Raw genomic sequence first — 21884 nt, 5'->3', positions numbered from 1 at the left:
AGCCGAGTCTCCAATTCAGTAATCCTGGCCTCCAGAGCTGCAAATATGCTACATTTGTTACAGGTATCATTACTGCTAAAGGAGGCCGAGGAGTAACTAAACATCTGACACAATGAGCAGGAAAGTGCAACAGGGACAGGTGAAGTAGCCATGGTGCTAACGAGTCAGCTACGAGCTAAGCTAAGCTAGCGAAACAGTAAAGAGACAGTGAGTGAATACTTTGGCTATAAATTAGGTAGTGAGCACACAGAAAGGGTGATTCAGATGAAGCACGTTAAGATTATACTATGAAAAAGGGATGTATCAAAAGATTTCAATTAAATTGCTAAGCAGAAAAGCTACTCAGAAACACCACTGTGTTTGAGCAGGAACAGGCATGAGACCATGGGTCCTTGGGGAGTAGAAAGCTGTAGACTCTCGCTCACGCTTGCCTGGGAAAATGTAGATGTAGCCGAACTTTAGACTGTGGAAAAACGTCTTATTCAGCCGCAGATATAACGTTGCTTGTACTCAATTAGCTCTGAAGGGCCTTGAACCTGACACGATGTGGATCTGCAGGTGGAAATATTACCTGGCCTTTATCTGCTGCTGTGGATCGTTTCATCCATCATCACATACTCTCCTCCTCCTCTCTCTCTCTCTCTCTCCAACTCACATACATAGCTTTGCACTCTCCACCTCCCCCACTCACAAAGCAATGGTTGGCGTGTGGGGCGGGTTGATGGGGCGCTCACATATGTTTGTATGGCAGTGAGAGTCCAATTAAGATTCCTTCATGAAAAACACAGGGAGGAATGAAATCCATTAATCCAGCTATGAAAGGAATCTGCATCTCCCTGACACGCTTACTGAAGACTTTTTTAAAAAATGATCAGAGAAAAAGAGAAAAAAATAACAGACAATTTCACTCTACATGCTGAACGCACGTAGAGACGCTGCCAGAACAAGAGGAATATGGTTCCTGGCTTTAACTGGCTGCCTTTGATGGAAATCAGAAGTGTAATCCAGCATCGATTGATTTTACCTTTGTAATTCAAAAGCTATTTTCCCAGCTCTTCTCTTTTTTTCTCCGTTGTCTTCACTGTGATCGTCCTGTCCCCACTACCCATCTTCTCACTCACATGTTAAGGTGTGTGCGCAAATCAGCAGGTGGAAACTCAGTGAATGGGAAAGGTCATTTCAGCCAAAGGCCTCAGTTTCATTACATGCTAAGCCTGGTGGATGGGTGAGGAGACTAGTAATGACTGCAACTGTAGCAGGCAGCCCACTTAATTTGCATAGGACACGGGGGGGAGACCTCTGTCTCCATAATATCAAGCATGCCGTGCATTTCTAATTCAACGTATGCTTTATCTTTTTCCCTTCTCCTATAGACCAGAGACCTATATTAATATGGTTTATTAAAGGAGACATTAGCGATTCATTTGTACTATTTAGAAAAACACAAAATGGTATTGTGCCTTTCTCAGATCCACATTCATGTTCTTAACGCTTTCTCATTATTTTTAAATCTGCCTGTCCTCTGAGATTCCAGTTGCATTGAACAGCCTTTCTCTGATTGATCAAAGGAGAGAAAAAAATAACATCAAAGTGTCTCAAAGTGTGAAAAACAAATCGAGAGTGAGAGGCAGAGAGAGAGAGAGGGAGGAAGTTAAGAAACATGAAGCGGGTTCTTTGAGAACATCAGAGAGCTGAGCGGTAGGGAGGAGAGGAGGGGAGAGAAGAGAAGAGAAGAGAAGAGAAGAGAAGAGAAGAGAAGAGAAGAGAAGAGAAGAGAAGAGAAGAAGAGTCTCGCATGTCCATTGGTGCATCTGGTTGAGATTCCGCTGGGGTTGGATCATTAGTAGTCATAGGCCTGGTAGAATATGGAGGGGTGCGCTGCTACACTTAATTTGAGCTCTTTAATAACACACTTTATGAATTCAGTCATGTTTGCAGCCCTCTGCAGGAGACACAGTGTGAGAGACATCGGTGGATCTCATTTCAGGCCGACAAGATTTCAGATTCAATTAACTCCATCATGCAACACCACCTCCCACACACACACACACAGACACACACACAGAGTAGCCTCACCACTACTCCCCATTCGTCAAGGTCTATCTTGCAGCACTGCATGATCATTCTAAACCTAATTACTTCAGGGCTGTCTGATGGAGGTCTAGCGCTGCCCAATCACATTTGCATCGAGTGGCCAATAGCAGAGGAAGTGCAACCGGACAACCGCTGTCCCCCGCACCACTCCCACCCCCGCGGGTTATTAAAGTTCACCACTCCTCTCTCCGTCCTTATTCCCATCACCCGGATCCTCCACATTTCTAAATGTTTCAACCCTCCAGAAAAAAACAAAGGCATTCAGGGTTTGATACAAGATGCAAAGCAACGTTCACCCTTAACCCTTGTGTTGTCCTCGGGTCAAAAATGACCCCTAGGTGTATGGGAGACAAGTGTATGGGAATCTCGAGGACAACACAAGGGTTTTAAACTGTCAGGCACAAGAGTTTTGTTGTTTCACCCTTTCCTTCTCTTGTCAGTGCATTGTGTGACAGTGGTGCTAATGTTCAGTGGGAGACTGTTGGTAGCTGTTTGGCCTCCTGCTGGGCCTCTTTGGTAACATGACTGGAAGGAGAGTAATGGGATGTCACACTCAGAGTGCATATTATATATATCTATCTATCTATCTATCTATCTATCTATCTATATATATATATATATATATATATATATATATATATATATATATGTACACACACCTTTAAAGTTAGGGCATCACGTACTGACTCGTGAAGGGAGGGAGTTTTGTAAAAAGGTGTTCTCCCCCTGAGAAGTTGAAAAGGCCGACCTGCTCTCTCTGTAGCGCCCTCAGTGACATGATATTTCTTTTAGCCGAGCAACCATTTGAAGGTGATATTGAGGCATGACTTTGCACTTGGCAAAGCTGACAAGTTCAGCATTAAGTCCCCTCTGAAATATTTATCCATGACAGGAGAAATTTGTAGTTCCTTCCCTATCCTTCCCTTCCACTCTGAGGTAATATCCGGAAAGAAAAAACCCCCAAAAAAGACAAAACACTGGCCACTCATCACTATTCGCAATCCAAGATAAGTTGCATTTAACACAATTAGTTTTTCCCGCATTAATATTTGTCACGTGACTTCAGATGTCGCCGTTCTCGTGCTTAACGCTGCACCCCATCCTTCCCTTTATTGGCTCAGCATCGACATTATGATGAGTTAGGCAGAGCAAAAGAAGAACAATTATCATTTTCTCTCAGATTACATTCAGCAGATGTCAAGGCCCACATGTGGAGGCGGCTAATTGCTGTCTCCAAATCAACTGTGGCATAATACTACAAGCATATGCGAGCATGTGTGTGTGTCTGTGTGGGGAAAGTGAAGGTGCTGAGGGGTGTGTTAGCTTGAGAAAGTGCGTGTTCTTGTCTGTGTTGCTCCATTAGCTCTGTGTGTGTGTGTGTGTGTGTGTGTGTGTGTGTGTGTGTGTGTGTGTGTGTGTGTGTGTGTGTGTGTGTAAAAAAGAACAAAAAAAAAAACAAGTTAATGTGTATATCATGTCAGCGGACTAATGATCAAACTGGCTCACCCGCCATCAGCCGTTCACACCCACATGAGCTGAAAGGATCACACGGCATAAAGACACGAAGCTGCATGGCAACACAGACTACCCACTCTCATGCCTCACAGAAGGCAATCATGGTCATACAGCATGGCATCCATATTCTCAGCATATTCACAAATGCAAACACACGGGCACCGCCCCCACGCGCCGAGAGTGCGCTCCCATGCTACCTAAGAATAATAAAGATTGAAGGATGGAAAGCAACCCTCCGTTCCAGCTCCCGGTTCTCCCTCATCTCTGTCTGTGTAGCCTCGAGTGGGATTGCATTTATGGGGAGGAGCAGGCAGATGAGCTCCCTGGGGTGAGAATGGAAAGGGGTGGAGGGTGCATGGCTGTCATACTGAGCTCCAGTGTCGGATGGCTTAGCGAGAGGCATGCCACTGATCAGATTGGTGGATTGGTGGGGAGGATGGGTGGAGGGAAAAGAAAGAAAAAAAAAAAGGAGTAAGTGTACATGGCTGAGGGAGCTCTGGGGAGGAAGGGTGAGGGGCGATGGCACATCCCATTAACAGAGTCTTTTCATCTAACGTGCACAAGGCAAACGCACATTACACACATGCAAACATGCAAATCTTACAAGCACCTTGAAGAAGCTTGAGCATGCACGTGTGCGCACGTGCACGAGCGCAGGCACGCATCGCCAAAGATCCCCGGTCTCCCCCCCCAGGCGGACAGTAGCATGATGCCGTGACTGTCGCTCTGAAGTGCTCCCTTCTTCCCTCATTCTGCCTCTCCCGTTTCCTTTTCATCCGTCTTTCCCACTCTTCTTTGGTGCCCCAGTTCACTCCAGTGCACACGCTCCTTCTCTCGTTCCACCCTAACCCACCCCACCCCCACCTTTCTCTGCTCCCCATTTCCCATCCCAGCTTTTTTTTTTTTTTTTTGCAACCCTCACCCCAGTGATAATGCTAGCCTACTTTTTTAAAGAGTCTGTTGCATTTCAAAACAACAAAAAACTGTTAACTGAATTGCAATAAGAGAGGGTTGAATACACAGAAATACATTTTCACAGGCACACCCACACACTAATAATGCCTACTGTATAAATTAATATACATATACAATGTAAAAAAAAAAAATCCTTTTTTTTCCCTCCTTTCCACCACAGTAATGGAGATGGGGCTTTGATGGAGGCGGTCAGTCAGTCACACGGCAGCTAAACAGCACCTCATTAGGTACATCGAGGGGAATCTCCCAGGCTGGCCCAGACATCATTGTCTGCTAGCATGCTAACAGAGCCCTGGGCAACGCTTCCAACATCTAAACAAAACTGATAGGAGTGGAAAGTAATGATCACATGTTATCCACTAGAAAGGACATGAATAATCACATACAATGGTTTTGGGGGGTGGATGATGCGTTCCCCTGTGCTCTTCCCTATATGATGCATCAGTGGACAAGCTATGCATGCATCCAGCAGACATTCAAGAAATAACAGCGATGTCAAACTGCCTGGGGCTTGTTTTTTGTTCTGTGGAAGCATGCATAGATGCGCACTGCTATCCATTCATGAGATTAAGGGCTATCCATTACTGGATGTTACAGGACTGTATACCAGGCAGTCTGTACAGTATGAAGGGCTTGGAAGCCAAGGCTGTGCACTGCAGTGTTTTTTTTTTCCTGCTTTGAGCTTTAGGCAGTCAATTTTCTTTCCATCACACTCTTGCACACGTTCAGCCATTCTTGCACTCGCTGTATTTATCTCCCACTCTTCCCCCTCCTCTCCCACCCCATATTAGGCCATCTTCCTTCCCCCTGGCTCCGATGTTAATGCACTTCCAATCAGGCTGTCCATTAAGTGGACGTGCGCTACACGTTCATCAGGCCGTCCAAAGTCCTGCATGCAAATGAGCTCAAATTGCATCGCACTGCAAACTCCTTGAAATCTCCTTAGAGGGAGTGTTATAACATGCATCTGTGAGAAATGCAGGAAAAAGTGGCTGCCTGGCTATCCATTTTATGCAGATGAAAACCGCCGAGACAAGCAGCACAAAGGATTAACCCAACGAGGATGTCTCCACGATGCAGCGATTTAATGGCGAGACACTCGCACGTGAAGCTCGCTAATATAAATTCTATCTGTGGCATGCAAGCCCGGGTGTTCGAGTAACTGTCAGCAAAACCTTTTTGTCATGCAAAGTTAAACTTTTCACTCTGAAATCAGGGAAAACTTTTGGAACTGCTAAAAGTGAGACACACAACAGTTAGATCTTTTTCGCTTTCTTTCCCTCTCCTCCCTTTTGACTGCTAGGCATTTCACATCACTCCAGACTGTTCTTTATAGAAAGAGTTTGCTGTTGTATCCAGTGGGACTCGTTCATTCTCACCTCAACTCTTTGCCATTTCTAACTTTCTGAAACGGTGATGTTTTCAAACGAGGAAGAACAGGGAGGGGATAGAAGAGGACATTGTTGATGTGCAGGTCTGAGAGCTTTAAATAGAAAATGCAGGTTCGAGGTAGAGAAGTAGCAAATAGACGACGAGGTTTCGGAGTCATGGAGTCGCGGTTTTAGTATTCAGGAGGCACGGGGGCTGGCGTTAAATGCACAGAGCATGGGGGGAGTGTCAGCGAGGCCTGCCGCGTGCCAACTCTTAAGTGGCTGTGGCACTCAAAGATAATGAAGAACTATGATGAGGCCAAGGAGGGCATGCCGAGGGCCCACATGCACATCAAAAAAAATAAAAAATCACCCAGAAGACACCTATCAAGCCAAGCACACAGCCACTCATAAAGGTTTGCCAACGGTGCTGATTGCATGTCATGGTGTCAAACCCGTGGCTCAAATTTCACCTGTCAATTTGGATTGCAGTTCGCTTTTTTTCTCTGTCCTCCCACGAAGACTTACACGTCCATGACACTGGGACGCACGAGCTTTTGTGCATTTCACACTACATTATGCAATAAGAGGCGGGTAAATAAATAAATCAGAAAAGTAAAAATAATGGGAGATAAGACAGCTTCCTACATTCCTCAATCATGACCTCAAAACACACTTGTCATCTTTATTGTTCATTACTGAGGCGTGCGCCGTGATATGCTAACTAATCCCATTAAAGCAATCCACATGAAAACGACTCACGGCACGATAACGGCCCGCACCGCCTCCGCCGTTAATTTATGCCATATTTAAATGTGCGTGGAGTTGAAATAATTAACGCGACTCCTAATTTTGCTTGTGGCAGACAGACGCGCTCGGTAGAAACCACCCCGGGATGTTTATTTTCCATCAACTTCCCTTTGCATGTTTCTCCTCACACTGCCCAACTGCGTTGTCCACAGTTCAAAGTGACTGTCTTCTCAGGATGAAGAACTCTGCCAGGGAAACTATTTCCCTGACTGGGAGAGGAACCTCACAGCCCACAACATCTCCCAGCCTCTAAGTTATTAGGCGGCATGATGTGGTAATGACAACACTGAAGGACCTACAGCAGTTGTGAAGAGTGCTAATTAAATTACTTTTGCTTCAAATAGTTTTGGGTTTTTTTTTACACCGATGAATATCTGTAAGATGTTAAGAACAAAATCATACCACCTGCTATCGGTCTCCCCAGACAGCCTGCTCCTGAAATCTCGCTACCGCATGATGAGGCGGCCGCTGAGAACACCAGCCACAGGCAACAACTAACTCCGACCTGCAGTCGATTTTATCGTCTTTTATTCTCAAAGCCAAATCCCCCCCCCCCGTTAGCTCCGGCATGAGAACAGAACATTTTCCTCTGGTTCACAAATGATGAGTGTGTTTGGATAGGAGGCACACGCGCACGGATTATGAATAAAACATGGCGCCCTTATTAAAAATAATCTGGCTCAAAAGTGCCAGAGGCCCTTGAGGTCGATAACTCTCCTCCCCTTGCAGGGTTCAAGGAGAGGGGTCCCTGATTAGCGCCGGCAACATCCACAGAATGCATTCAAATTCCATATGATCCAGTGGCGGATGTGGTGAGTGGAATTAAATAAAGCAGATAGTGATTAATGCTCGTGGCAGTGCACGGTGGAGCTGTTTAGGGGTTTGAGCTGAGCGTCTGGTTCCTACCTGAACAAGCCCTTCAGCACGCCTTTCTTGGATTTATTCTTGTCCTTGTCTTTGTCTTTCTCCCTTTCTGGCTTCTTCTTCTCCTTCACCCCAGACTTCTCCTGATCTTTCTGTCTGTCGTCTCTGCCATTCAGCCCGGGGCCCAAAGTGAGGTCACCGCTGGTGGACATGGACTCTTGACCCGATCGGGAGCTTGTGTCATCATCCACTGGAGTGAAAAGATAAAAGCAACAAGGAGTGGGAGTTAAATGCCGGAAACATTCATGCAAACACAGAAAGAGAAAGACAAATAAAAAGAAAAAGTTATTAAACTTTGACTTGATTCCCCACAGATCACCGATCTAATTGAAATAAGTACTCAACAACACTGCTTTTTCTTTTATTGTGAAAAAGCATCACTTTGGGGTTTTTTCCTCTTAGTAACATCAGAGGAACTATAAAAAAAACTAAAACTGTGTCCCACAAGGTATAACAGCTTTGAATAAAACACACTGAATACATTTGCCTCATTAGAGCAGAATATATTTACATTGTAGACTCGTTGGGACTAGTGTTGGGGTTGAACACATTTTTACTTTAGCTGAAAGCCTCAAGTTATTTCGTCTGTGTACATTTCTCAAAGATCACAAGAGAACTTCATTTTGCCCCCCCCCCCCCCCCCCCCACACAAAAAAAGACTTGTGAAAACAGAACGTGCTGCGATGTCTCATGAATCTGCTTAATTACATTTGAACTCATTTCAGCCCAGACATCAAACTGAAACCACACTCCTTAGGTGATGCAAGGTTGATTAAACTCAAAGTTTCCATCACATCTAATCAGAGCCGATGTGCAAAAATGTAATTAATCTGTCAGTAATTATACATTTAAATCATCTCGAAAAAGGCTCCCGGGGATCTTAATTGCAAATACGGTGTGCTCCGCGGTCGGCGTCTGCTCCTGTCAGCGCTCCATCTCTGGCTCGGAGACATGAGGTAGATGTCCTTCAGATTACAACTTATTACAGTCTTGTGCGTCGTTGTCCAACTTCTTCCTTTGATGGAGGAGCGAAAAGCGCTTATCGCAGGGAGAGAAGGGGGAGGGGGTGGAGAGGGGGTGCGTGATGGATTTTTGGAATACGGGATGAGGCAGACTGAGGGGAAGGAGGAGCGGCTGGATTCACATTTCAAGGATGAACAGTGGGGTTTGTTTTCTCTAGCGATCTGAGGAGCTATCAGCTATTTCTTTCAGCTGTCATCTCGGAGGAAATTACTGAAATGGAATCTGAGCACGAGCCACTGTATATAGCCGAAACAAGAGAACGAAGCGGGGCAGATTAAACCTGCACACTCTTACAATTCATCACTGCACGGAGCCCCTCCCTCCCCTCCCCACCTCCGCAAATTCGGTCGCGGGCTCTGGATGGGCGCCGATTCTATCACTCAATCTGGTGGCCCGCTTATCATCCACTTAAGAGTGAATAGCAGCTGTGAGCTGTATCTGGCTATTTAAATGACAGAGATTAGCAGTGGTGCTAATGCTGCTACTGCTTAGTGATGCCAAGCTGCAGATAACACCCAAAACAATGTAATCCAGAGCCTCCCAGAGAGCAGTTACAGCCACGAGTGCTTACGCATGTGTGCAAAGGCATCCATGTGTGAATGTAGATATATCTGCATGCTTTTGCACCAAGGTTAATTTGTATTATTGACTTAGCAGAAAGACTCATTTAAAGGGAAAGTGAAGGCTGATTTAAAAAGAAAAAAAGGCAATCAATTTTAAATATTACAAAGTTGAGAGAAAGAAGCGAAAAATACACAAAAGCCTTTAATACCGGTTATCAAAAGGTGAGGCCGTCTGCAGCAATTTAATGGAGCTCAGAAGCAAAAGGCTGACGTCAGAGGTTCTGATGAAAGCGTCAGGACAGCGAAAGATCATTTCACAGAAACAGACGAGCAAGAAACATTTCGTCACCTTCATGAAAGTCTACAAGTGAACTTTCTTGCTTTAATAATCAAGGACGTCTAAGCCGGTCTGTCAGCAAAGGTTATGACAGACGTAAGTAAAATTGCCAGTCTTATTCTGAAAAAAAAAAAAATGAAAGAAGGGATTTTTGCACAGCACAGATGATTTTTTTTTCCCGTTTTCCTTTTTTTTTCTTTGCTCGAACCACGCAACACAAAGTAGCACAAGGGAAAGTGCATTTTTGCCCAGTGGGATATCTTGTGGGGACACATTTTCTTTAGGTGATGCCACATTCTTATTTTATGTAAATAAAAGTCTGGGAGCAGGGGAAGGCAGAAGCTTATCTGTCAACTTTGACTATTAACCTCGGTGACGAGCACAGACTGGCTGCTTTTATCTAAATTGAAAAACAGAGTTATTTGAATATCATGGGGAGAATGCAATATACAGCGGCAGGGGAAATCGGTTGCTTTCCCCATTTTTCTTTGCCGAGATAAGACTGTATTTAGTGGCTTGCCGACAGAGCTTATGAGAACAAAGCATTTCAGGCAAATAATTCCTTCTTTTTTCAAATGTCCCCCCAGCTCGTTTAATGGAATCCTTTAATGGTGAATGGAAATTTATATCGAGTGATTACTCTTGTGGTGTTGTGGTGTTATTACCTGTCGGAAAACGTAAGACGGCTGTCTCTCCGTATCCGCTGCATGTCTTTTTGTTATCAAACACTAAGTAGTGAAGGATACATGCCTTAAAAGAGAAGGTAGGGTGTCTTTCTAGTTCTTCTTTTTCTCTCTTCATATTTTAAATGAATTAAAGTAATTGTGGTTTTTAGGCCCTGTCAGGTACACAAGTAAACAAACAGATGGAAGGAATACCGGACAAAGTTCTGTCGTATATGTGCCAAAACCAAGAGGAGCAGACACATACATATAACCAGGGGTGCACATAAGTGGTCCGCAGGTGCGCATTCGCTGTCAAAATAAAAGACGTGCACCAGATAAGAAGTTGCAACATTTGCGTACATAAGATTTTCTGGAGGAGGACAGACATTTGTTTAGAACTCTTGAAGATTTCGAAGAAGCAAGCTCCTTTAAGCAATGACTTTGGTGTTCCTCCACCTCCAAAGAAATGTCAGGCGGAGTCCGAACCGCAAAAGAAGCGCAAATTCTCAGAAAAGTGGTTGCAAGAGGTGAGCTGGCTTCAAACAAATGATGAACGCACAGAGATGTGGTGCAGAATATGCCGTGAAAATCCCACTCTAGCGGACAAAAACAGTGCCTTTTATATGTACGCGAACGCGCGTTGCAACTTCTTGTCTGGTGCGCGTCTTTTATTTTGACAGCGAATGCGCACCTGCGGACCACTTATGTGCACCCCTGCATATAACATTATGACCACCTGCCTAATATTGTTGTTGGTCCCCCTTTTGCTGTTAATACAGCCATGACCCATCGAGGCATAGACTCCACTAGACCCCTAAAGGTGTGCTGTGGTATCTGCACCAAGATGTTAGCTGTGAGTTGTGAGGTGGGGCCTCCATGGTTTGGACTTGTTTGTCCAGCACATCCCACAGATGCTTGATTGGATTGTGATCTGGAGAATTTGGAGGCCAAGTCAACACCTCAAATTCATTGTTGTGCTCCTCAAACCATTCTTGAATCTTTTTTGCTTTGAGGCAGAGTGCATTATCCTGTATTTCCAAACTGTATTTCCATGTAAGGGTTACATGGCCTGCAACAATGTTTAGGTAGGTGGTACGTGTCAAAGTAACATCCACATAGATGGCAGGACCCAAGGTTTCCCAGCAGAACATTGCCCAAAGAATCATACTGTTTCCGCCGACTTGCAGTCTTCGCACAGTGCATAATAAGCGATGCACACACACGGCTATCTGATGTAAAAGAAAATTTGACTCATCAGACCAGGGCACCCTCTTCTATTTCTATGTGGTCCAGATCTGATATATTCTGATATGTATATTTCATGTCCCTGTTGTTGGCGCTTTCGTTGGCAGACAGGTATCAGTATGGGCACCCTCACTGGTCTGCACCTATGCAGCCCCATACGTAACAAACTGTGATGCACTGTCTATCCTGACACCTTTCTATCAGAACCAACATTAACATGTTGGAACAGTCCAAAGCAATTCCACACTATGTGAATAATCATAAGTCCATAACCTAGACACCTATTGCTGATGTGCTTTGTGCAGTGGATCTGTGAAAGTATCACTAAACTGGCCTACATTTATGTGTGAATCTGAACTGCTTTGTAATAACCTACTAATATCTTATATTGTTCATTATTTTAGCACCACAAACTTGGGCACAATATTCTGGATCAACACTTAAACTCTACCTAAACGGCGTTTCAAACACTCACATGTGTCCACGCTGTTCTCCTCTTCTGGCGCAGTAACAGCAGGTTTCTCGTACGATTTGTCAATCGCAGCGCGGAAACTCTCATTGCAGCCTCGGCTCCTGACGATCCTCGAGCGCGACCTGCGAACATTGATCTCACCATTCTGCACTGTCCCAGCAACAGCCGTCTGGAGGCTTTCCAAGGAGCTGGATTTTTTCAGGCCCAGTGAAGGCCCGACCTGCTGTTCTGCAGAACCTATGGAAAGATTAAATAAAGTCAGACCTGGCATATGATTAGAACTCCTCTGAAAAAGAAAAAAAAGCTAAAAGCTGTCATTATGGTGAGTTACGAGAAGGTGTGAGTCTGGCAATTAACATGAAAAACAAATGATGCCATTGCCCGGCCAATGAAGTGTGTGAAATGAGAACAGAGTATTATATCTCCAGCGAGACATTTTCCTGTTGGGAATTATAATTCAACCTTTGTCTTTGTGTCTGCACAGTTAAATTAAGAGGCTGAAACATAATGCATATAAATGGGCCCGCTATCAAAGACACAAATGTAGCACAGCAGCGGAGTGATTATAGAGTAATGTTAAAATATAAGAAATTTCTAATACAGCATATTCACAAATTGCTGAGATGAACTGTATCTCTAAAAAAAAAGAAAAGATTTTCCATCAGCGGTTCTCACTTAATTTTCTTTTTTAACTCAATTTCTCCAAGACAGATTAGATAAAACAAGGTGAGGGAAAAAAGACGAGGACATGTAGGCTGAACAGATTTACATCCATTAATCTTCAGTGCAGGTCGTATTGCAGTGTTCAGAAGCCCAAACAACATCGCACAACTGTAGTACTTGGCTTCATTTCTAAGGCTTTCTGTGCAGTGACGGAGAGTAATATCATAAAGGGTACATAAGTTTAACAAGAGACACTCAGAGAGCGCAAACCTCCGCCAAGGGAGCTGACTCTCTGGGCGGTTATTTACTTTTAAAAGGATAGTACTGGATTTTCTATACATTCATTTTCTCTTCTTCTCTTGAAATTTTATTTTAAGAAGTTTATAGCGCAGTTCACAAGTGCCTTAAGCCCAACTCGTGACAATGGAAAGACTGTCACTGTAGGTATGGGCAGTAGCTGCCCAAGCACTTAAATACCTTTAACTATACTGTTAATGTCTAACTGTGACATCATCAACAAAATCAGATAAGAGAAGTATGACGGATGTTTGGTTTGATCAGACAAACATTATGTAGCAGGAGGTCATGTATAATAGGTGCTGATTTGTAAATAACTTTACATGAATAACAATATATTTCTAAATAACCAGGCACGTATCTTCACGATACTCTCTTTGGCAGATGTGAGACGTAAAAGTGAAGTCAGAGGTCAAATGTAACATAATATTTGAATGCAAACTCTAATGTAATATTTAGAATCCCCATATATCATTCCCTATATATTATTTACAAACTATACAGCAAGAAACGCAGTTTTAACTGCAACACATGATACAAACGCTGGGACATTAGCTAGAGTTTTGAAATTATCAGAGATGCTAATGGTATCAAACTTAAGGCAAAATATCTCCTTAAAAGGGCGTGGAGCTGATTGCTACTGCGTGGTAAGCAGAGCAAATGTTAAACAGCCACCCTTATTTGAGCCAGGCCCACACATCTGTAATTATTTTTCCAATGCTTGCCGGGGGTTTGTTTAGGGTATGTAAGTGGAGCGCGACTCAGGTATTGGTATTTCATTTTGCTGGGGAGCGTCCATCAGGTCCCTGGAGCTCTTACCTCACCCACCAGTTAACAAGCAACCCGGTTGACTTTTCCCGTCCCCTTTGTTGTGCTTTGATTCAGAATACAGCAAGACGCTGTCAAACTTAACAAGATGGATTTCTGACTATGTGCCAGTGAAGCCTTGTTGTGAGGCTATGCAGAGGAAGCGATCAGTAATAAGGATTAAGCTGTTAATTCAATTAATTTATTAGCCCCAAAGGCTCTCTGAGGGTGTAGCAAATGTCTGTGGACTCGGGGACAGAGTGGCATTGTGTCTTTATGACTCCCCCTGGACCACACATGTCACAAATAGTGTTTCCTCTGTGGCTTCAGGTGGTGTAAATAAATGTCTTCTGCAGCTCTTCCTGTTGGTTTTCAACAGCACATGTTGTTCTGTCATCTGCCCCACTGAACAGAACACCCCGAGTTTATTTGCATGTGTGGGTCCCATGCAGGGACTCCCTAACAAGCACAGAAACAAAATTCACCAACTCGCACGTCTATAAAATCAAGGATCTTCGACGTGTTTAAAGTGGCCTAAATGAGGCATATCCCACTGCTGCTGGGTGATCCCAGTGGATCTTTAGGCAAAGAAAATAAATCCCTCTAACACTTCCCCCCATGCAACCTCCAGACAGGATGAGTGTGTTAATGCACAAAAGTTGCAGAAGAACAAATAAGAGCTTAGGAAAAAGGGAACACTTTCCCTGCAGTGCAAAAATGCACACCCTGCAGCTACTGTTATAATCATTGTACCAATCATATTACAAACCTACAACAACTATCAACTACTATTACTAGTACATACCATTTAAGCTAAACAACTAAAGAAGATATTGCCAAAAGAATTCACTCACCCATCCAAATCATTGAATTCAGGTGTTCCAGTCACTTCCACTGGCACAGGTGTATAAAATCAAGCACCTACGCATGCAGACTGCTTCTACAAACATTCGGGAAAGAATAAGTTGCTCTCGGAGTGAATTCCGGTACGGTACTGTGAAAGGATGCGACTTGTGCAGCAAGTCCAGTTGTGAAATTTCCTCACTACTAAATATTCTGTTAGTGGTATCATAACAAAGTGGAAGCAACTGGGAATGACAACAACTCAGCTTTGCTCAAGACAGACAACAGTGTGTAGAGAGCTTCATGGAATGGGTTTCCATGGCCATGCAGCTGCATCCAAGCCTTATATCACCAAGTGCAATGCAAAGTGTTGGATGCACTCTTCCCTACAGAACTCCAGGAGTCCAGTGGGGAAGAGTGGAGACGTATTCTCTGCAGTGAAGAATCACGCTTCTCTGCCTGGCAATCCGATGGATGAGTCTGGGTTTGGAGGTTGCCATGAGAACAGTGTGAAGTTAAGTGTGGGGTTGTTTCAGGAGTTGGGCTCAGCTGTTTAAAGGTGAAAGGAACTATTAATGCTTCAGCATACCAAGACATTTTGGACAATTTCATGGTCCCAATTTTGGGGGAACAGTTTGGGGATGGCCCCTTCATGCTCCAGCATGACTGTGCACCAGTGCACAAAGAAAGTTCCATAAAGACATGGATGAGCAAGCCTGGTGTGGAAGAACCTGACTGGCCTGCACAGACTCCTGATCTCAACAAGATAGAACACCTTTGAGAAGCATTTGAGCAGAGACTCTGAGCCAGGCCTTTGAATCCAACATTAGTTACAGACCTCAAAAATGCCCTTCTGGAAGAGTGGTCAAAAATTCCCATAAACACCAAAACCTTTTGGAAGTTGTTCCCAGAAGACTTGAGACTGTTATAGCTGTAAAGGGTGGGTCAACATTACATTAAACCCTATGGATTAATAATGGGCGGTCACTGAAGTTCATATCCATGCGAAGGCAGACAAGTGAATACTTTTGTTAGTATAGCGTGCTAGTTGCATGGGACTTGTTTTAAATGTTACATGTAGTATCTTTCGGGTCAAAGGGTCATCCCTGTTTCTGCTGCATTTGCTACCAATGAACCCTTAGTGAGAGTATGAGTGCTTCCCCCTCATCCGTAGCAGCTATAGATCTAAAGTCAGACAAGACACACAGGCTAAAAGCTCATCTGTTTGCCAATGGTGGCTTCCAGACCAGTGACCATACCATTTCTCCTCTCTCCTTGCCAAATTTAATGAAAGTGCTCAGTCCCATGAGAGCCTACACTCACTCAAGCATCAATCATATAATTTTGCATCCTACTTAGTGAGGAGATCTCATATGCCTGTCTTTTATGCTGCATAGGACAGTAAAATGAAACTTTACTGCGCGCTACAAATGTCTAGGAGGTCAAAAGTTCTCTGGTAGCAGCAGCCAAAGATTCATTTTACTTTTTAGTTTCTCAGTGGAGGTGGGTCCATTTTATTAGCATGACAAATATCAATGCCAGGAAAGCATAAACAGACTTACAAGACCAACTGAATGCAAGTAAAAAAAAAAAAATCATCTAATTCGTTTGAAGAAGCAATTTCATCCTGCAAAGGACAAGAGAGGACGGCCTGAAGTAAAAAATTCATTATAAGAAAGCATAGGCACAGAAACAGCATGACAGAAAAATGATGGAGTGTTTCATCCTTTGAGGATAAAACTCAATCAATCCAGTACAAATGCCATGTAAAGTTGGATTTTTTTCTTTTTTTGAGGCTTAAGCATTAAAGCCTGCCAACGACGGACACACAGATGCCAGGGTGCATGGCTGACACAATGGGATTGCAAGTTAGACCTGCACGGGATGCAACAGTTCAAGGGAACAAAAATGACATCTGCTGTACTCGGAAACAGGGAATTATCCTCCTGCTTGGTATTCCGCGCCGCAGTCCTGCTCGCCATTGTTTCTCGTCGGTGCGGCGGATAACTGAGAAAAGCGCGGAGACAAAGAGAACGGGAGAGCGAGGCAAAGAGACGGTTTTTGCCCACCGACCCAACTGCCTCAAACCTGCCTTTGTTTTCATCAGAAGCAGCCGCGGCTCTCTCCTGGGAGGGTTTGACGGACAGCTCTCTGTGTGCCAATCTATTATGTGATTCCTATCACACAACAGAAACCTCGGTGCTCTGCTCCTCATCTCCTTCTTATTCAGAGGAATGAAAATACATATTTCCCCAACTGCATACAGACACGAGTTTGCCACTCCCTGCACGTCTGGAGGAGAAATGAAAATCATCAAAATGAAATACACAAAGAGAAAGACAATCAGACTAAATGGGGTGAAAGTGCACCTGGTTGCAAACAAACCTGGCCCGCGTGCTGCGTACTTTAGCCAGATTAAGGGCAAGGACAGTTAATTGGAGAAGATCCATTGCCATTAAACGTTAAAGGGGCAGTGTGGCAAACTTCATGAATAAATCAGTGGTGGTTATTACAGGGACAGAAGCCCATGGTATAATTAGAGCAGCTAAAAACTATGCTTTGCAGCCATTATTCACCACGGACCCTTGCATATAAAGATCTGTGTACAGACAGGGGCTCCATTACACATAATTTATTCAGAGTGTCGGGGCTTTAAGCAGGGTGGTAAAAGGGTAATTATGTTAAAAATAACCTCCAAGATGGTCGGAGGAAGGCCACGTCCAGGTATCCCAGTGGAAGTGAGGCGTCGCTGGGTCAGCTGCGCTATTATGTCTCTGCCAGTTGTGGACCATTAGCCCGACAGAGGACGTCCTCCACACGCTCAGCATATGTCACAGGAAATCATTATAAGCCGGACTTGGTTAACATCTCAATTAAGGATGCTGGATATTTTGCTGCGCACTTTTCAGGCTTCAAAGAAATCCAGTGAATTTTTTTTTTTGGTTTGTTTATCATCGTTCAGTGTAGAGTACTTTTCCTACATGAAAGCTCTTCATTTAAAGAAGCTGACAACTCTACTGGCAAGACTGGAAATTCACTGGATTAGTGGTAGACTTGGCTGGAACAGACATTCACAATTACAGTAAGCATAAAAACATCTGCCAGGTTCTCATTTACTACCACTGGCCTATCTGTGACTGGATTGGCTGCCAGCTTTCTACAAGGAAAGTCTCCACTCATGTGTTTGGTAGTCTATGAGATGTGGCTTATCGAGAACGCTTTGCTCTCAGACTGCTGGTTTACTTGTGGTTCCCCGGGTATTTAAAAGTAGAATGGGAGGCAGAGACCTTCAGCTTTCAGGCTCCTCTACGGAACCAGCTCCAAATTAGGATTCAGGAGACAGACAGACACCTTCTCTCCTTTAAAGATTAGATTTAAAGTGTTTCCTTTCTGATAAAGTTTATAGTTAGGGCTGGATCAGGTGACCCTGAATCCTCCCTTAGTTCCACCCGCTGCTCGGGGCTTCCCATTATTCCCATGTTTCTCCTTCACTCAATGTTTTTTAGTCTCTGTATGTTTATACACAACTCTGCATTTAATAATCAATTATGATTCATCTCTGGCTCTCTTCCACAGTGTGTCTTCTGTCATGTCTCCCTCCCCTCACCTCCAACAACTCACAGCAGATGGCTGCCCCTCCATAAGCCTGGTTCTGCTAGAGGTTTCTTTCTATTAAAAGGGAGTTTTTCCTTTCCACTGTCACCAAAATGCTTCCTCAAGGGTGGTTCTCTGATTGTTGGGGTTTTCTCTGCATTATTGTAGGGTCTTAACCTTACAACATAAAGCACATTGAAGTAACTATTGTTGTGATTTGTGCTAATGCATAAAAATAAAACTGAATTACTGAATTTAATTTAATTTGAAATACACTGAAATACCCAGTTTAGGCACACATTAGATTCTTGTTTTGTTCAAATACTCCCTAAAAACAACAGCTATGTTAATTAGTGCTCAAGATTCAGTCATCATTTCATCCTGTGTCAATTTAATGGAGTGATTACACTCTGTTTTATTCAGCCTAATTCAAACCAACCTGGCTGTGATGGATCAATTGCAGAAGCTGAAGAGGCCAACCTGCCAATGAACATCTTTCTATTGCAAATGCTACTGCATTGCCAGGCTCCATGCAGCCCTCCACATCTCATGGAGTAATGAGTGTTTTCTTCAGTCATTTGCACTGCAGAACGAGCACAATGGCACAGGTTCCCAAATTAGTTACCAAGCCTCTATTCACTGCCATTCAACTCCCTTTCAGCACCAGAAAAAAAACTCTTTTGATCACGCTGAAATTAGCTCAAACAGCACTCTCGGTTATATGCATCTGAAGGGGGCTGAGATCACAAATCCAATAATGGCTGGTTATGAGCTAGTTATGGAATAAGAGTGGGACTGCTCTTCCGATCTCTATTACTGACCCGTGGATGGAACCGAACATCATATCGGTTGACCTCATTAGCGGCGGCAGGGCACAGAGCTTATTTCTGCTCAAGTTCTTGTCGCACTGTGCTACTCTTAAAAGGACCAAACAAACATTAGTGCAGTCTGCACAACGTCATGAAACGCACACAAAGAAATAAGAAAGTGAAGCGCAGACACAAAGCAAGAGGAGCAGGTCTTACACTTCATGAAGGAGCCGTCCATCACGAGGTAAAGTGTCCGGCATGTGCTAACGTCTCACTGCCAGCGCCGACACCTCACGTCGGTTTCTTCCCTTTTCTTCTCTCACTCAATTTTATTCCCCATTTAAATGGGATTGAACTGCAGGGTGTCTGACCAGTTTAGCATATTTCAACAATGATGGGTTTCAAAGTCATGAAATCCATCTGCTGATGAGATTTGGGAGCAGCTGGAACATGATTAAAAGGAGGGACAAAATACCTAGTGACGGAATAAAATGTAAGTCAGTAGGGAATAGCGTTCTTGAGCGTGTTAACTACTTTTTTTTTTATTCCTCTGAGTAATTTGAAAGCAGAGAGCGGCTTTATTAGTGCGCTATTGGAAAAGCAGAGCGGTATTCTTACACCTGCTAGTTGAGCTAAGTTCTAATGTCCACCTGTGTGGCGAAGGCACAGCTTAAGGGTGAGCGCTGGCACTACTTTCTTTGGCTCACTTCATTTTCAGATCTACTCGCACAATACCCAGAGGTCGTTTTTGCATTGGGCAGCTTTCATGTAATTATTTCAGAAAAAGAATAAGCATGATAGCATAGCAGTGAATAAGCATGATAGCATAGCAGTGTCTTCCTCTGAGATAAATGGAAGTGCGGTGACTGGGCACATGCCAAATCACAAACCATGTGTATTTCATTTCAAACGTTAAGTCTAGCGCTTGTGTTTCATCTATTGACTGAAATAGGACTGAATTTTTCTTGTGGGGAAACCATGTCAGCTACAAGAGTTATTATGACAGGAATAAGTTTGTTATTTCCCTGAACCATCTGAACACTGTGATATTCTCATTGATGGATTATGATTTTGTATTGGCGAGGATTTCTGTCAGCTGGATATTTCACAAACTCAATTGGGCCCAGTGAAAGGGGAAGGGGATGATTTTTTTTTTTTTTTCGGGTAGTTTTTTTGAATTTCATGTAATAAAAAGCACAGGCACGCCCGCGCACAGACACAGAGGGATCTTGATAAAGAAATAATACAGCAGTAACAGAGATTTGTAAAAGATCAATTACACTGGTTATCTTGAATGTGTGAGGCGCCGTCTTATGAGTACATTAATCAGGATCTTTGTTGAAAAAAAGAAAGAAAGAAAGAAAAGCTGTAGTTTACAGCTAATCCAATGCACAAACAAACACGCAAAGACTCCACTTTGAAACAATTAAGAAGCTTTTTTGATTAAACTCATTGATAACATGTGCATTTGCAATGATGAGAACACCATCAAAGCCTTATCTCAGCATCCCTTCCATTCTACTCGCTTCCTGTCCTCAGTAATATCCAATTATATTTTAAACACTGAGAACTTAATGGAAACCATTTCAGGCCAACAAACTGCTGAACAAAACCCATCCGATGGCTGACGGTTTTCTTCTCCCGAACTTTGTGTTTGTAGAAAAGTTTCAATGGTGGACAGAAGGTATTACAAAGGATCTAGACCCCACAGAGCTCGGTGCAGTGGCCCAGACCTGCACCAGTCTGTGGGCGAGTCAAAGATTTCTACAGGTCTCTGGGCTCCATGTGGAAAAGAGTTGGCTGTTATCTGTTGTGATTAGTCAGTGATCCGAGAGCAGGCAGCGTCTGCTTCAGTCTCAGTGGGAGAGGCTTGGAGTTCACACCATCTTCTTCCCTGGATACAGTTTGTCTGTTTGAGAGTGTGCTTGCCCAGTGCGTGTTTGTGTAGGCCTGCATCTGACTGCCTCTCCCATCACTAAGCATTGTGCACTTGCACTTGTGTTTTTATCCATGGTCCACTGGACAAAGGGCCATGGGAAATGGAGGCCAAAAGAGGAGAGGTGGTGGCTGGACAGGACTGAAGTGACTGTGTGTGTATTACTGTTTTTGAAAGTGCATTTACTGAGGTAAGCAGGATAAGGTGAGCAGCAAGTGTTTGAGGAGTCACAAGTTCAAGATGCGTTTGAGGTGTCCAGCAGGTGAAAGGAGCACTGAGTGACAATGAACAATCTGGAGGTTTGTTTACTGCAAACAAACCTCCAGATTAGCCGTGCTGAGTGGAAAAAAATTGAAAGGAGACACGCAGTCATCACAAGGTAGAGGATTGTTTTCTTTGTACGGCCAAGCTTAGGATGCCAAACCAGAAAAACACGTCTTGCTGTAGTACATGAGGTGAATTTACTTTTGTGTAATATCAGTAATCTGCCTGAAATTAGGCTTAGAAAAAAATCCATTAACTTGTTGCAGAGACAAGATTGAACATATGATCATATCTGCACACTAACTATTAAGCTGCCAGTATTTTCTGGCATATACTGACATGCATGCTGTTGGACTAATTCATGCAAAAGAAAGGGAAATAATATTTTGTCATTTAGCAGGACACTGACAGGTAACCGCCACAGGCTCAGGAAAATACAGGTTTCTGGTGATGGACAAATCGGCCCTTTGTACATGAACACAGCAGTCCTGCTTTCTCCTGTCCTTTTGCCAAAGAGTCCATGGGCAAGACAATAAATTTGAAACATGATCCAAGTCAGCTCTGCTGGCCCTGGTGTGTGTGTGAGAGAGAGAAGAAGTGCAAAAAGGGAAACTGCTAAGACAAGAAGGCAGGAAATACAGTAAGTGTGGTCCATTCCCCAAGTTGTCAAACTTTTCC

The 21884-nt window shown here is 43.7% G+C and overlaps 1 protein-coding gene across 1 annotated transcript in view; it reads right to left on the bottom strand.

Moving 5' to 3' along the window:
* The window catches only part of LOC134634773 (partitioning defective 3 homolog), a 351935-nt gene that overhangs the window by 98931 nt on the left and 231120 nt on the right, over positions 1–21884 (bottom strand). The window contains exons 18-19 of the mRNA XM_063484142.1: positions 11997–12230; positions 7671–7878 (exon numbers count right to left, since the gene is read on the bottom strand). Coding sequence (XP_063340212.1) covers positions 7671–7878; positions 11997–12230 — 442 coding nt within the window. The remainder of the gene's footprint in view (positions 1–7670; positions 7879–11996; positions 12231–21884) is intronic.

Source organism: Pelmatolapia mariae, linkage group LG9 (genome assembly GCF_036321145.2).
Source record: "Pelmatolapia mariae isolate MD_Pm_ZW linkage group LG9, Pm_UMD_F_2, whole genome shotgun sequence".
Taxonomy (NCBI): Eukaryota; Metazoa; Chordata; class Actinopteri; order Cichliformes; family Cichlidae; genus Pelmatolapia; species Pelmatolapia mariae.
Note: the sequence above shows the minus strand (reverse complement) of the source record. Positions and strands in the feature narration are given on the sequence as shown.